At 42.4% G+C, this 13,796-nt stretch overlaps 2 protein-coding genes across 13 annotated transcripts in view; one reads left to right on the top strand and one right to left on the bottom strand.

Annotated features, from left to right (window-relative positions):
• RPS6KA5 (ribosomal protein S6 kinase A5) overlaps window positions 1-12,015 on the bottom strand; it is an 83,998-nt gene extending 71,983 nt beyond the window's left edge. For 2 of the 6 annotated variants that reach the window (XM_030006524.2, XM_030006558.2), the window contains exon 1: window positions 11,391-12,013. In XM_030006524.2, the coding sequence (XP_029862384.1) occupies window positions 11,391-11,463 (73 nt within the window). In that variant the 5' untranslated portion in view covers window positions 11,464-12,013. Of the gene's footprint in view, window positions 1-11,172; window positions 11,192-11,390 lie in introns of those variants that run through there. The other 4 variants (XM_030006552.2, XM_041120218.1, XM_030006533.2 and 1 more) reach the window with 4 other exon arrangements.
• A 299-nt stretch (window positions 12,016-12,314) lies between these two features.
• DGLUCY (D-glutamate cyclase) overlaps window positions 12,315-13,796 on the top strand; it is a 48,646-nt gene continuing 47,164 nt past the window's right edge. For 6 of the 7 annotated variants that reach the window (XM_029997327.2, XM_029997321.2, XM_029997306.2 and 3 more), the window contains exon 1: window positions 12,315-12,649. The gene's annotated coding sequence lies outside the window, so the exon portion shown is untranslated. The remainder of the gene's footprint in view (window positions 12,650-13,796) is intronic. The other variant, XM_041127818.1, reaches the window with a different exon arrangement.

Genomic DNA, 13,796 nt, shown 5'->3' with positions numbered 1-13,796 from the left:
AAGCAGCAAGGCAAAAAAGGAACTAAGTTTGACTATTCCTAACCAAGTTCAGTTCCCTGATCCACTTTAACAAGCAGCTACATAAGCAGTTTTACTAGCACAATTAAGGATGCAGCATCAAGTAGCAGAGGCTGCATAAGCTGGCATGGCTGCTAAGAGAATGCCTCTCAAAGAGCAACTTGAAGCCAAACTGTATGTTTAAAAGCTGGTATTAAAAGAAAAAAAAAAAAAAAAAGGCTTAAAAGATGTGCAAGAAACTTTCAGGAGCAGTACAACAGATTTCAAGTACAAACATCTCTTAACCAAAAGAGGAAAACTCTTTAATAGATGCTGAAATTAACTTACTATGTTCAACAGCAATTCTCATTTGGTTTGATATTTCTAAGAAACTTTATCAAGACAGTGTGCTTTCTGAATTAATTATGAAAGCGTATAGTTAATGTCCACTCACAGAACTTCAGTAACTCAACAACTCAAAACAAACAGAAAACTGAAAGCTTCAGAAAGACATCTCTTCGCAAAGGAGGAACAAGTATAAAAAAATCCAAACACTAAATAAATGAAAAAGCAAATTTGTGGCTTATTCCAAGCCCTAGGAATCTGTACACACACACAAAATGCATGTAGTTGGGATAGGGTAACAGTGCTCTCATGCAAGGTACTGATTAAATCTCATCTAAAATATTATTTTCAATTCTTATCATTCATCTTTACAAGGGATTAATCCCACCTGGAATAAGTGCAGAGAGACCACTCAAAGCTACTGGGAGATTAGAAAGTCTAAAAGAGCTTTCAGGATTTTTTCCTTGTACAAACAGTAGTACGCAGGACAATGATTTTTGCAAATCTGAGGGAATCTACAAGCTATCCTAATACTACACATAAAAAACCCCAACACACAGCACAGTGAAATTATTAGAGAAATAATACTTTTGTGATCAGTTCTATTTTAATAACATATACTAGGCAATACAGTACCATAATCATTAACAAATTAATGAGGCAATATGCACTACATGAGTTGAACTGAAGCTTGCTGTACTATTTTCACTGCAAACAGAACAAATACTGTTGCTAGTGCTACATTGCAGTCATTGCTTAAGGAAGATGCACTCATGAGCCAAGAAAGGAGTAATACCAGGTAAGGCAAATCTAGACTGATTTAGTGTCTATATAATTACAGTACATCATTTCACAGTCAGAAAGCAGTCTGTCTTGAAGCAACTTAATATTACATATTACTCTTCTTAACAAGTACTAAGAAAGGTACTCAGTGTATACAGTTTCAAAACAGTGTCTTTCCTGCCAAGGACAACAAGAGTCAGGGACTATCCTAAACAGACCTGGACTAGAGTGTCCATGGTTTTAATGAAGCAGTGGATGTCACTGAAAAGATTCAGAACATAGAACTTCTCTGGATACCAGCTAGGTAAGTGCTGAACTCAAGAGTGGGAAGAAATATTTCACTGACAAATCCACTGATTTGGATCTTCCGTTATGGAGTACTCCAGAAAGGTTTTACCGTCTCACACCCTTTAACAGCTGTCAGCAGGCAGCTTTTCAATTAAACACCCTTGTAAAGCAAAACAGTCACTTAATCCTGCCATGTTCTTGAAACTGAATAGGAAGACTGAGAGAGTAGAACACAGAGAAATGCTGCATCTCCAATAACAGGCTGAAGATTTGTAGTGCTGGCTATAGTCCTAAGAAGAGATCAAGTCCTAAACTCAATTCATTAATCTAAACTGTACCATAAACTCAATTTAACTTGTATTCCACATTCAGTAACATTAGTAAAACCTTTCCCACTTTAACGAGGTTACACAGTAAAAAGCTGAGTGATTCCTAGTGATACCTTTGAAACAACTACATAATTCAATGCGAGTCATAATTTTGCACTATCCACTTAATTCCATTTTTACTTCCATTTAGGATGTTTAACTGCCTTATCTTTAACAAAAAAATTAAATGTCTTGAAGGTTATTGTAATATTATTTTCATAGTAAAAGGCGAAAACTACATCAGAAATAATATGATCACTATAAAATAAGTCCCACCTCATTCTTTTTGTATTATATTGAGGAAAAAAGCCATCCCACAAGATCAGATAGCTAAAAGGTGCTGCACAACACATAAAGGTATGATAGGACACTTGAGACATACAAACTTTCTCTCAGAATTACTCCCTATAAAGCAAGAAGTAGAATTATCCTTAATAAAAATAAAAAATAACAAACCTTCAAAGCTCAAAAAAAAGATTAACAATTCCCAGAAAGTGCTTCTCCCAATGTTGCCACAGCTGGCAATGGCTTGCTCCAACAGCCTCAGTTGCTGCACTCAGTCCATCTCTGAAGTCATACCCCAAGAAAAGCAAGCTGAAGAGCTGGTGTCTGTGCCACGTTCTTTCCGATGACACTGCTAGAGCAGTTCTTTGTCTTCATCTGCTGAAATCAGGCACAGCACTTCTCGACATTCTAGATGAGACGAGATGCAGTTTCTCCAGAACGAAAGTCATCATACCAACATTTCCTTCAACTTGCTTCCAGGAGCATAAATCCCCAGAGATCAGTTATTCTATTGACCAGTCGCTCTCAGGAACCCAGATGACCACTGCTGGAGGACCCTTCACAAGGAAGGCTTTCCGCAATTACAAGATACATGTTCCAAGTTTGAGAGGCTTTAAAGGATTCCAACAAGAAGGCTACTACTACTACCACTGAGAACAGTGAAAGGCTTCTCCCACCTCACAGACATCACCATGCTAGGATTGGTATCAGAACCTGACCCAACAACTGCCTGTGCAACCTGCATGAAGACAACGTATCTGTCAAGGATGTACACTCCAGCATCTAGCTAGCAGTATTTCTAGTAAATAGTACCATAGTATTTTAGTGTATGCAAAGATGCCATTCAGAAACAGCAGCTTTAGGAAACCTCTTAGGTTAAGAATTGAGTGCAAAGAAAGCAGTTTTGGAAACAGAAAATTTACTTCTCCGTGCCCTTTTTCTTCAAGTCTGTTGACACATCAGCTGAGGAGTACCAAGGAAGGGAACTAAGCTTGGACAGGAAGAAAGTACTGTCCAAGTCAACAGGATGAGACTTTCTCCACAAACGATCTGAAGCTACACATGACACAGCAGTATAAAGGATGGTGGTACATCATGAAGAAAAGCAGTAAGCTGACTGCACCTTCTAGGAGACAAGCTAACTGCTTAGGCGCACAAGTAGGAAAAGCTTCCATTTACTGATTTTCTACTGTAGTCCACAGTCATCAGCATTGGACCAACATGGTAAGAAGGAGTATGCAGCTGAGGGCAACAGCAAGATACAACAGGTCAACCCAGAAACAAAGGCTAAAGGGAAAGGCCAAGACATCGTGGTATCCATAAAAACAAAGATGAAGTAGTGGTAGTGGTTGCAATTACCACCTCTGAAAGCAAAAAAAAAGCAAATATCTCGAAATATGCTCACTACAAAGACAAACCCGCTCATGCAGGGACACCAATGCATGGAGGTAAGTATTGTCGTTCTCAGCCCCCTGGAGGTAGGACAGTCTGTTTAACTCTAGGAACCAGAACAAAGTATTTCTGCTTGATGGAGGATCTCCAGATGACATAACAGACATGACTGTCACCTGCAATATACCTGAACTTTGAGACAGCCAAGTGTGAAGTAAGAACTGTGCAAGCTGGTACTGTGTCATGACTCTATTTGCTTTTAATTTAATAATAATAATTGCGTTTTAATTTAAATAATATTTCCACAGTGGTTGTTTTCAAGTTAAAATGTGCTGTGTCCTCTGTTTCTGGACTCCATTACATACAGATTTTGAAGCAGACAAAACTGGAGCTTCTTCTACTGAACTAGATCAAGCAACCCTCAAAGACAAGCTCTGCCTGAAAGCTGTGACTTGTCTCTGCTATTATCTGCAATGTGAGACCAGCTCTGCTGTTTTATTGAGCAGAACAATGAACTTCAGACAATTTAAAGCAGAATAGAGAAAGCAAGAAGGAAAAAAGGACAGAAGACATTCTGTAATATTTCAAACTATTAGGTGTCCAATGCCTGGTACCAAGATCAACTTGATTCTAACCTGTTACTTCAGAGAATGGCCCATCTCCACTCACCTAACAGATCTACTTTTTCAAGTCACAGCAACAAAGAACAGATGCTGTTTTCAAAGTTGTATGAACACAAACTTGAGCTCATCCCTTATTCAGAATGAAGAGTTCCTTAATTTCAAGGAAAAACACCCAAACTAACACATTCCTTTCTGGGGAAAAAAAAAAAAAACAAAAACCACAAACCACCCCAAACCAAAACAAACAAACAAAAAAACCCAAAAACACAAACCCCAAAAAACACCAAACAAAACCCAAAAACATACCACGTAACAGAAACTATGCAACTGTTGCTTGTTAGACACTGAAGTAAATGCACTTAGGACGTAATACTGTTTTTCTGCTATATATAAAATTATACTTTGATTGTAACTGGTTACAGCAACTGAGAACTATTTGTGAAGTGAAAAATATTCTGCAGTCCTTGAAATGTGACAGACCATCACCAACCAGTAATTGTCAGGTCACTGAACAAGAGTACCATTTAATCAGGAAGAACAGGGAATTATCTTATAAACTTGAAAAGGAATTTAAAAACCATACCATCTCAAGAACTACCTGCATTTTTCTTAGGCCAAAAAAGAATTTAGAGCAAAAATAAACATGCACACACACAGTTCTGAACTCGCATCGAAGAAGAGAAAATGCAATTCATGTTACTCTGAACTCTAGGATCACAGCTAAGATAACTGGGGTGACAACTGTTCATTCTCTGTAATACTGGATGCTTACGGAGAAGACCATCTGAACGGAAAAAAAAATTCAAGATCTTACAAAGCTGCTGATGCCATTCTAGAAGGCCTGGAAGCCAAAGCTTTACACAGCCAAAGATGACAAAGACCTCTGAAGTACTAGCTAAGCGGAATACAGTGTGTGGAAATTCAGAAGCGTGAAATGCTGTGGGGAATGTGATAGGAAACTATCACTACCATTATGAAAATAGACTGAAGCTGCAGAAGACCATCCCAAAGTTATCATTTGCACATCAGAAGCTGAAATAAAGATAAAAGTGCAGACATCTGAGATTAACAATCCAGACCCACAATAGTCTGAACTGGAAAATGTTCCTTGTTAAGATCCATGTGCATTCATCAGCAGTAGCCCTTTTGCTACTACGGAGGCAATTTTGCTATGAGGTTTGCCGTTACTGTGAGATGAATCACTATGAGGTCACAAAAATTCAACCTAGAAGCACATCCATGGCTAGTTAGAAGACTAATGTGCAGTAACACTATACATCACAAAATAGCCAAAAAACCCCGAAGTGTAATTAGGCAAGATGCTAATGAATAAAGTTGCTATAGATAATCTAATGCTGAACAGAATTGAAACAGTCAGATCAAAAGAACAGATATCTAAAGACCGTGCATACCTTTTCAAACAAGAAATTCTATCTAAATACAAGATATGAATCACCTTTGGTCTCTATCATCAGAAATCAGCACAACACTTGAAAAAAAATACACTTTATTGAATCACAGGCCCTTTGGACACAGTGTTAAAAGTAACAGAATGTAGATTAATTTATCAACAAAAGAAGAGCAACTGACAATTTAAATGTTGATGGAAGGTATTTACATATTAGTTCATGCAGACATTAACCAGGAAATTTAAGAATTATCTTCAGGATTATCCTCCCTCAGGTAAAGCTTTTATAACCATCTGTCCAAGCCAGCATAAAATATTTACAGACATCAACAAAAAACAGGAAGAGGAAACAATCACAATAGATCCCAGAACAAAACACAAAAACAAATAAAGTGACTGCATGTAAGGCGAGTCCTTCATAAACCAGGTCATCTGCCTATCTACAGAATGAGTCAGAAGCAAAGAAATCTTAGCAGAGCTTGCACCTCATCATTAGGATTGTATAATGGTTAGAGAGATAGAGAGAGAGAATGTTTACCTAAGATATCAAATGATGCCAAGCAATGAAGGGGATCCAACAGAAATATTTACATGAAGAATATAGCTGCAAATCACACCCTCAGATACTCAGGCTGTCTCATATGTTTAAGCAAGTCTGGCAAGTGTTTTCTGAATTGCCTCCTGAATAAAATCCTAAAGTGCATTAAAGTGGCATGTAAGTCTCCTAACTCCTTTGTGGAATCTAGCATGAGCTTTTAAACCATCACATTTAGAATACATTGAAACAAAGCTGAACAACAGGCTGACAATTAAGACTGTGACTACCAGTCCCCATTTATATTACACGTTTTATGGAATATCACTGAAGCAATGAGAGCAAAATGAGCAATGGTACCAGACCCTTTTACAGATCATTTTAGCCAGGTTTGTTAAATTCCAAAGCCTGGAAAAAACAAACAAACAAACGATTAATAGTCATTCTACCCCTTCATAATCAAAGCTTATCATAATCAAAGTTACCAGAAGATAAATAACAATAAATTCCTAGACTACAAAACATTTTTTAAAAGTATTGATTCTGTAAAGAGTAAAATCCAGAGATTTAAGCTGTATTAAGGATGATTCATAAACTTACTCTTAAAACACACTTTATACTTCCCACAGCAATATGAGAACACATATATCTGAGTGCTCAAAAGAGTAAAGTGGAAGTAAAGGCAATCCAAGCTTTGAAATATTCAACTATTAATATCTCCCGATCTCTAAACAACAGAGAATTAGTACATAGAGTCAAATTAAAAAAAAATCTGTCTTACAGAAAATACAAATTTAAAAGTATCTTTAAGCTTTCATAAGAATGTTTCCTTTCAAAAATAAAAAACAGAATACTATAGAGGTGCCAGGTATAGCTCCATAGCAAAGGTTGAATACTCTATTTAATGCGTGATTCATCATGTTTTTTAGCTATAGAAATTTTCACAATGCCTTACAATGTAACATGAACCTTACCATTTACAAATAAATCCATTCTAGTTTAAGTTCTCATTGAAGAAGGGGTGTACTGACTACTAAGAAAAAAATTAACTCTATGCCAGCTGAAACCAGGACAAGGGGTAACCAAGAATTTGCAACATTAAACCCTTCAAATAGTCCATGTCTTTATTGTCTGAAGCCTTTTATAGTTTCATGCTGAATTATAAGTTAAGACTATTTGACTCAAGAAGAAGTTCCAAATTCTTCTACCTCTGGAGCCCTGCAGCCCATTGCTACGTTGACTTCTGGGCTATACACACCTTTTCGCATGTCACGTGTTACAGTCAGACAAATTGCAAACTAAAGCAAGTTCCTTAGCCCAAAGTTTGTGATAGCATTAAAATGAATCCAGTGTCCTCTTCAAAATGGATTTGTCAAAAGGAAAAGAACAATGTCTTAAAGCAAAACAAACAATATATGTACAGACTATTGTCCATACATTCATGGAACATCTCTCAAGTTCCTTCCAAGATCCCATTTTGCTAATCTCTGCCTCTCGCTGGGCAAAGCAGGGAGTGCACATGCATGCTGCAAAACGGGCAACCTCCTACCTAGTCACACACACCGAAGGTTCAGGATCCTTTGATCCTTATTTTGTTTTGTCCCCAAAACAAGAGCTACAATAGAAGCTCTTGGGGGGAAATCTCAGTATTAACAGTTTTATTTCCTTCTTAGCTTCCTACATCACAAGTCTTTCCCTCTCTGCCCATATCCTTCCCTATCACACAAAAATTTTTCTCTAATAGGCTTTACATTTGCCCTTGTTCAGTTCCACAGCATTACCAGGAAATAGAAAATGTGAAGAGGCAATGATATTCTTTTTTAACTGTAAATAATACGTAACTTCTTAGTAAAATTTCTAATCTTTTTGGAGACCTAACTCTGAGGTTAGCCTTCAAAAAATAAAACAGCTTCCTTTACAAGATTCCAGAAACAGATAATGCAGAAAATTTCATTTTCTTATTATTTTCACTGGAGAGCTTCAGTGAGAATCAGAGACCGTCACCACTTCCTACCATTTGATCTTTGGCATACTTTTTCTTCTAATTCCTGAAAAGAGAAGGTGATTCTACTTTCCCAAGAAACTAATTTCCTTCCCAAAGTGAGAAAAGAAAGATGGTGACTATTCTTCAGAGGCTGAATTGTGAGGTTTCTATCAAGGAAAAAATGGTTTGCGTGACAGGAGGAAAAAAAAAAAAAGTTGCTAAATATATTAGGATAAAATCATTATTAACTTAAATGTGTCCTAAAAGTCACTGCTGTGCCTAATCTGTAAAATAACCAACTGAAGGAACAACCATTGAAGCACATGCATGCTTACATTTTCCCCAGCAATAGGGAGACATTCTGATTCTTTGCATCATTAAAATGTATATACACAGAGTGGTGCCCAGTATTTGTAATACAACAAGTCACACAGCATCTCACAGAGGCACTCAGGTGTTATGCACCACAGTTCCTTCCCTATCACAGACCCAATCTACATGCCTATGAAGTGATGTTTTTTCAGCAATTGCTTTTTTGGTCACACAACAGGAGTTTCAGGGCCCTAAGAAAATGGGCTATAGAGCTAAAATTAAGGTTGACCCTACATATCAAAGCCAGTACTGTAATTTCAAAGTCAAAGTTTAAAAGAAGTCAAACCATGGTATGATAGGGTTAACAATCAGCTGGGAGCCATGTAGAAATAGCACTGCATATGCTCTAACTGTGCATTTTCATATGCCACAATACTTGCTTGAAGGTAACAAGAATCATCTGTTTCATTCTTGAAGATACTCATTTCATCTTAAATTCAAGTTTTATAGTATGTTCACTTACTCACTTGACCATAATCAATGCCTGTCTCTAACTTGTTTAATGTTTTTAGAACAATTCCAAGACCCAAGTAATTGCAAATGCAAAGTATAACTGTAAGTTCACCTGCATTTAGTTGAATTGAATACATAATTCTTTGTACTTTGAGTTTGTTATCAAGAGGTTCAAGCAACAACTTCCCCTATATGAAAATGAGACACTCCCTTCTCAAAGAAGCCACTATTTCTACCACAGTAGTACATTCTTTTAAAGTACTGTGGAGACTGACCTCTTTTTCATCTGCCAACTGACAGCTACTTTCGATATGTAATTCTAAATCATTCAATTAGTCACAGAGCTAGCAACATCAAAGAAAGAACAGAGAGGAGGGGAACACTAGAATCTAAACAAAACTCATATTAAAAGGATATTCATGGTATACAACCTCAGCATTTAAGAACAACGAAGATCCTCTGGCTCCAATTCTAGTTCTTGCATGTCCCCTCACCCTCTTTGCCAAAATGAAGCAAAAGTAAATGATCATGCTGCACACTTTAGAACTGTGGTGGGTTGACCCTAGCCAGCAGCTAGGTACCCACACAGCCAGACCCAATACAAAAAACTAAGAAAAATATCCAGAGTATCCTATAGATTATTTGTGTATTTCTGTATCAACAGAAGCTGACTGCAGTTTTTCTCCTCAAATTATCGTATCTCCGTGCATTGTGTAGAGCCAAGTTCTGAAACAGTATCTTGATACGTCTTGCATAGTGATGACACTATTGACACCTTCAGGAGTAGGAGTCTCCCAGGAGTACATGACAGAGCAGCTCCCTCCTCCACCCTAATGCTCCAGAAATAGATGAGCCATTGCTAGAAAGCATTTTACAGAAAGCAGAGTTTTCTAAATACTTAATAAGGAGAAGAGAATGAGGACGGGAGAAGCAACTGATTCCTATTAAGCTGACTTTCAGAAGCTTAAAAACACACAAACAAGGTTGAGAATTTTTAAATTAAAAGCAAGTATCAGTACTTCCTGAATCTACAAAGCTTTAAGATCCGGATCAAAATGAAAATTGCTTATTATGCTATATTAGACAGCTCTTTGTCTAGTTTATATGAATGTGTTTATTCCTCAAACTATCATTAAATAACTATTCCACAGGGATATGTGCTGTCTCAACTTTTATAAAAGAAATCTAGACCTAGCTAGGTAAATATATAGAATAAATGTGTTCAACTTCCTTTCCCCTTACTCCTTTTTCTCCTGCACACTGAAATCTAGCAACACCCAACGAGACAAGTATGTTTTCCACCAGCTCTTTTGCTTCTTCTTGAAAGAAGGAAACTACAGTCCCTTTGGTTTCTGCGTAGCTATCAGGAAGAGTGTCTTTTTTTTTTTTTAAAGCTGCAGTGATAGCTACGTTCCACTGGGGCACCTCCACCGAGCCCCTAGACCCAAGTGACAGGGGAACAGAAGGCTCAAGGCAATCGAAAAGACCCAGCACCACCACTTGCCTTCCCCATAGGCCCGTTAGAGAATGTCAACTACATTAACCCGGGGGGGGCAGTTGTCTCAAACTTTTGCGATGAACAGCATCATATAGTTACTTTTACTTTATCACAGAGAAAAAAGGAGAGAAAAGGAATTAAGGCCATGGGTTAATAGCACCTCCATTGTTAATAAATACAGAGAATATACATCCTGATTATGTTTTACACGCACTTCTAAACAGTAAAATCTGGATTTACTGCAGTATTCAAGTTGCCTGGAAACTTCCGAGAAGCACAGGGTCCTTATTAAAAATATGTAAGAATCTTCCCCAACATAACAACCTAGGACAGAGCATTTCTGCTCTATCTTGAAAGGTCATATATATTTCACATGTTGAACTACTTCTCTAGAGGGTCTTAGGGTCTTCAAGTAACTACCAAGCTACAAGAAGATTCATAGACTGAAAAGCCAGATAACTCTGTGGTTACATGTTGGCACATTCACCTCCCTAGAATTCCGGCACTTCACCGAGATCAGAGAAAAGCTGTCACATAAAACAACATCATTTAGGACTGTAACAAACAGCCCCCCCCCCCCCCAGTAGTGACATAGCCATAAAAGTCAAATGCACAATTTAAAAAAAAAAAAAAAAAAAAAAGCTAACCCCTATCTGCTTCAAAAGCATCAAATACCACTGGGGAAGTGGGACAGGGGAGCCAAATACGCAGCAGAAGTCCAACTGAAATACTTTTTACAGAAAAAAAAAAAAAGAAGGGACCCCTCCCCCCCCCCCACCTCACACGCTCCTGCCATGTCTTTCAGCTCATCCTCTTTTTTTTTTTTTTTTTTCCCCCTCACCGAGATTTCCCTACTGCTCCCGATCAACTCTCTTGAACCTCCTGCCTCAGCACTTCTTCCCCAAGTCCCGGCAGCGCGGGCCCCCTCCGCCACCCCACGCGCTTCCCGCCGCCCTCCCCTCAGGCAGGAGCGCTCCCCTCAGCGCTCCCCCGTCGACACTCCCCCCCCCGCCATGACCTCCCCCGGCAGCCCCGGCCCCCCAGGCCCGCCCCGCTCACCGTTCCTCAGCTCGTGCTTGACGGTGAGCAGCGGCAGCTCCCCTTCCTCCGCCGGGCCCGAGGGTCCCTCCATGTTTTCACAGGCGGGCGCTCCCCCGCCTCTGCCGCTCCCCGTGTGTGTGAGCGCGGAGGCGAGGGGACGTCACCTGGCCTGAGGCGGATTTTATTTTCCAGGGGCGCTCCGGGGGAGAGCAGCCATGCAGGCGCGCTGGGGGCGGCGGGCGGCTGTTCTCCCCTCCGCCTTGGCGAAAACGGGGGGGGGGAGGGGGGACAAAAAAAAAAAAACCAACCACACCACCCAACAACAAACAGTTATTAAAATACAGGGAGGCACACGCACGTCGGCTTCCCTCCCTCGGCCCTCAGAGCCAGCCCATGTCCTTGCGGCTCCCCTCCCCCTTTGCGCTGGCCGCCCTCCCCGCCCAACAGCAGGGAGCGGAGCCGAGCCGAGCCCAGCGCGGCCCAGCCGGGATAGGCTGAGCGAGACGGGAGGAGGGGGCGCCCTCAGGAGCGGCTCCTACTCAGGCGCTGCCGCTCGCGCCCCCTTCCTCCCCTCACCGGGCACTCATTGGGCGCGCGCGCCCGCAAACCCCAGCGACTGTTGGGCAGAGAACGTTCTACGTGCCTCCCCCCGCCCTTCCGCCGAGCGGCGCGTTCCCTCATTGGATCAGCGGCTGCGCCAATCGCTGGCTCCGCCCCCCCGATTTCCCCCCAATCCCTCTACTCCCTAATCTTGTTTGTAAACATTCCCTCCCGCCTCTCCCACTCCCCCCCACCCCGCTTGAGGGCGGGCGCCGGGTTGCCTGGAGAAAAGAGAAGGCGCTGATTGGCCGTGGGGCTGGCAATCATCTGAGGGAGCGGCGGTGGCGCCCTTCCCTTGAGTTACGGGCCGGTTCCATCGTACGGGGTGGGGGGGCAGCTGTGGGCTTCCTCACTCGCAGTGGCGGCAGGGGGGAGCTGAGCAGAGCTCGAGCCTCGCGCGGGGGGATGGGGGAGCAGGGTATCCCCCCGCCAAGGGACGCGGCGGGGCAGTGAGGAGCGAGGGACGGCCGGGGGGGGGTTCCCGCGGGGCCCTCACCGCCCGCTGAACCTCCGCCTTGCCGCAGGGCGCGGGCGGTGTGTGCGGGCCCGCAGCGGCGGCCCGTCCGTGCGGCAGGGCAGGGCGCGGCGCGGCTCGGCTCGGCTCGGCTCGGCTCGGCTCGGCTCGACCGCCTCCTTGGGCTGGGACAGCTGGAGAGCTGCCGCCGTCAGTGTGGCAGGTCGGTATGTCCGCCTCCAGGCCAGCGCTCGGCGCCGGGCGACAGCGCCGCGGCCGCGGGGTGGGCGCTCAGGGCACGCAGGCTCCAGGGCCCCACGAAATGGGGCCGTGGGTGGCGGGGCGGCGGGTGAGCGCAGGCCTGGCGCCGCGCCGCGCTGGGGGCGGTGCGGGGAGAGAGGCGTCCCGCGTCGCGCCTGACGCGGCCTTCCCCCTTAGCCAGGGCGCCCGACGGCCCCGGCTGGGGGAGCAGGCAGCGTCCGCGGCCCGGCCGCCGGGCAGCGAGCGGAGCCGTCGTCTTGGGAGGTTGAATTTACTGCAAGGTAAAACAACCTCCGTGACCGCTGAAAGGTCGCAAAGCAAAGAGGAGCTTGGTCGGTTATGCCGGCTCTGGATGTGCTTGTGAAGGGGGGTCGCCTGCCTTGGTGTGTTGTGAGGCGGGGGTGGGAGAAGGCGCTGGGTAGGTGCATCCGTGTACCCGGTTCATCCTGCACTGCTTGGGGCATTTTCATTTGGTCCTGTTAGCTGCGTGGGACACACTGTCCTGACAGCGGGTTTTGATTTCATTTTTAAGGAAGATGTGTTTTGAATCCTATTAGAACCGTTCATCGCACTTGAGCCGCTCGGTCTGCTATGCTTTGGAAGCAATCCGATACGTCTAAAGCAGTCCACATTTCCTTGAGACAGATCACACAAATCACTTTTCTCACCATTTCTTATTTACAGTTATTTCTGACTTGTTGCTTTTGAATGCTGTTGCTTCCTGTCCTTTGACACTGTAACAAGATGCTAATTTGTAATGCCAAGTCACATACAACAGCTGTGTTCACGCAGGGTCTGATTCTGGTACATCAAGCATCAATGAAATAAAATGTCTTCTGTTAATCATTTATTCATGTTCCAGTATTATATATTTGTGCGCGTGTGTGTTTGTACACGTATATATATAAAATACATGTACACGTATACGTACACACATTTCTACAGTTTTTCCTGTAGAGAGATTGAGTTGAACTATTTAAAGTTGATAAGGGCTTTCTACTATAGAATTGTTTAAATACCAAACCTTGTTTCTAGGGCGCTTTTGGGATTGGTTTTCTTCCCAGAAATTAAAAACACTATCCAAGGGTTTCATAGTATTCCTGGTAAAA

This window comes from Aquila chrysaetos, chromosome 2 (assembly GCF_900496995.4).
Source record: "Aquila chrysaetos chrysaetos chromosome 2, bAquChr1.4, whole genome shotgun sequence".
In the NCBI taxonomy this organism is placed as follows: domain Eukaryota; kingdom Metazoa; phylum Chordata; class Aves; order Accipitriformes; family Accipitridae; genus Aquila; species Aquila chrysaetos.
This window is presented reverse-complemented; position numbering and strand designations above follow the sequence as displayed.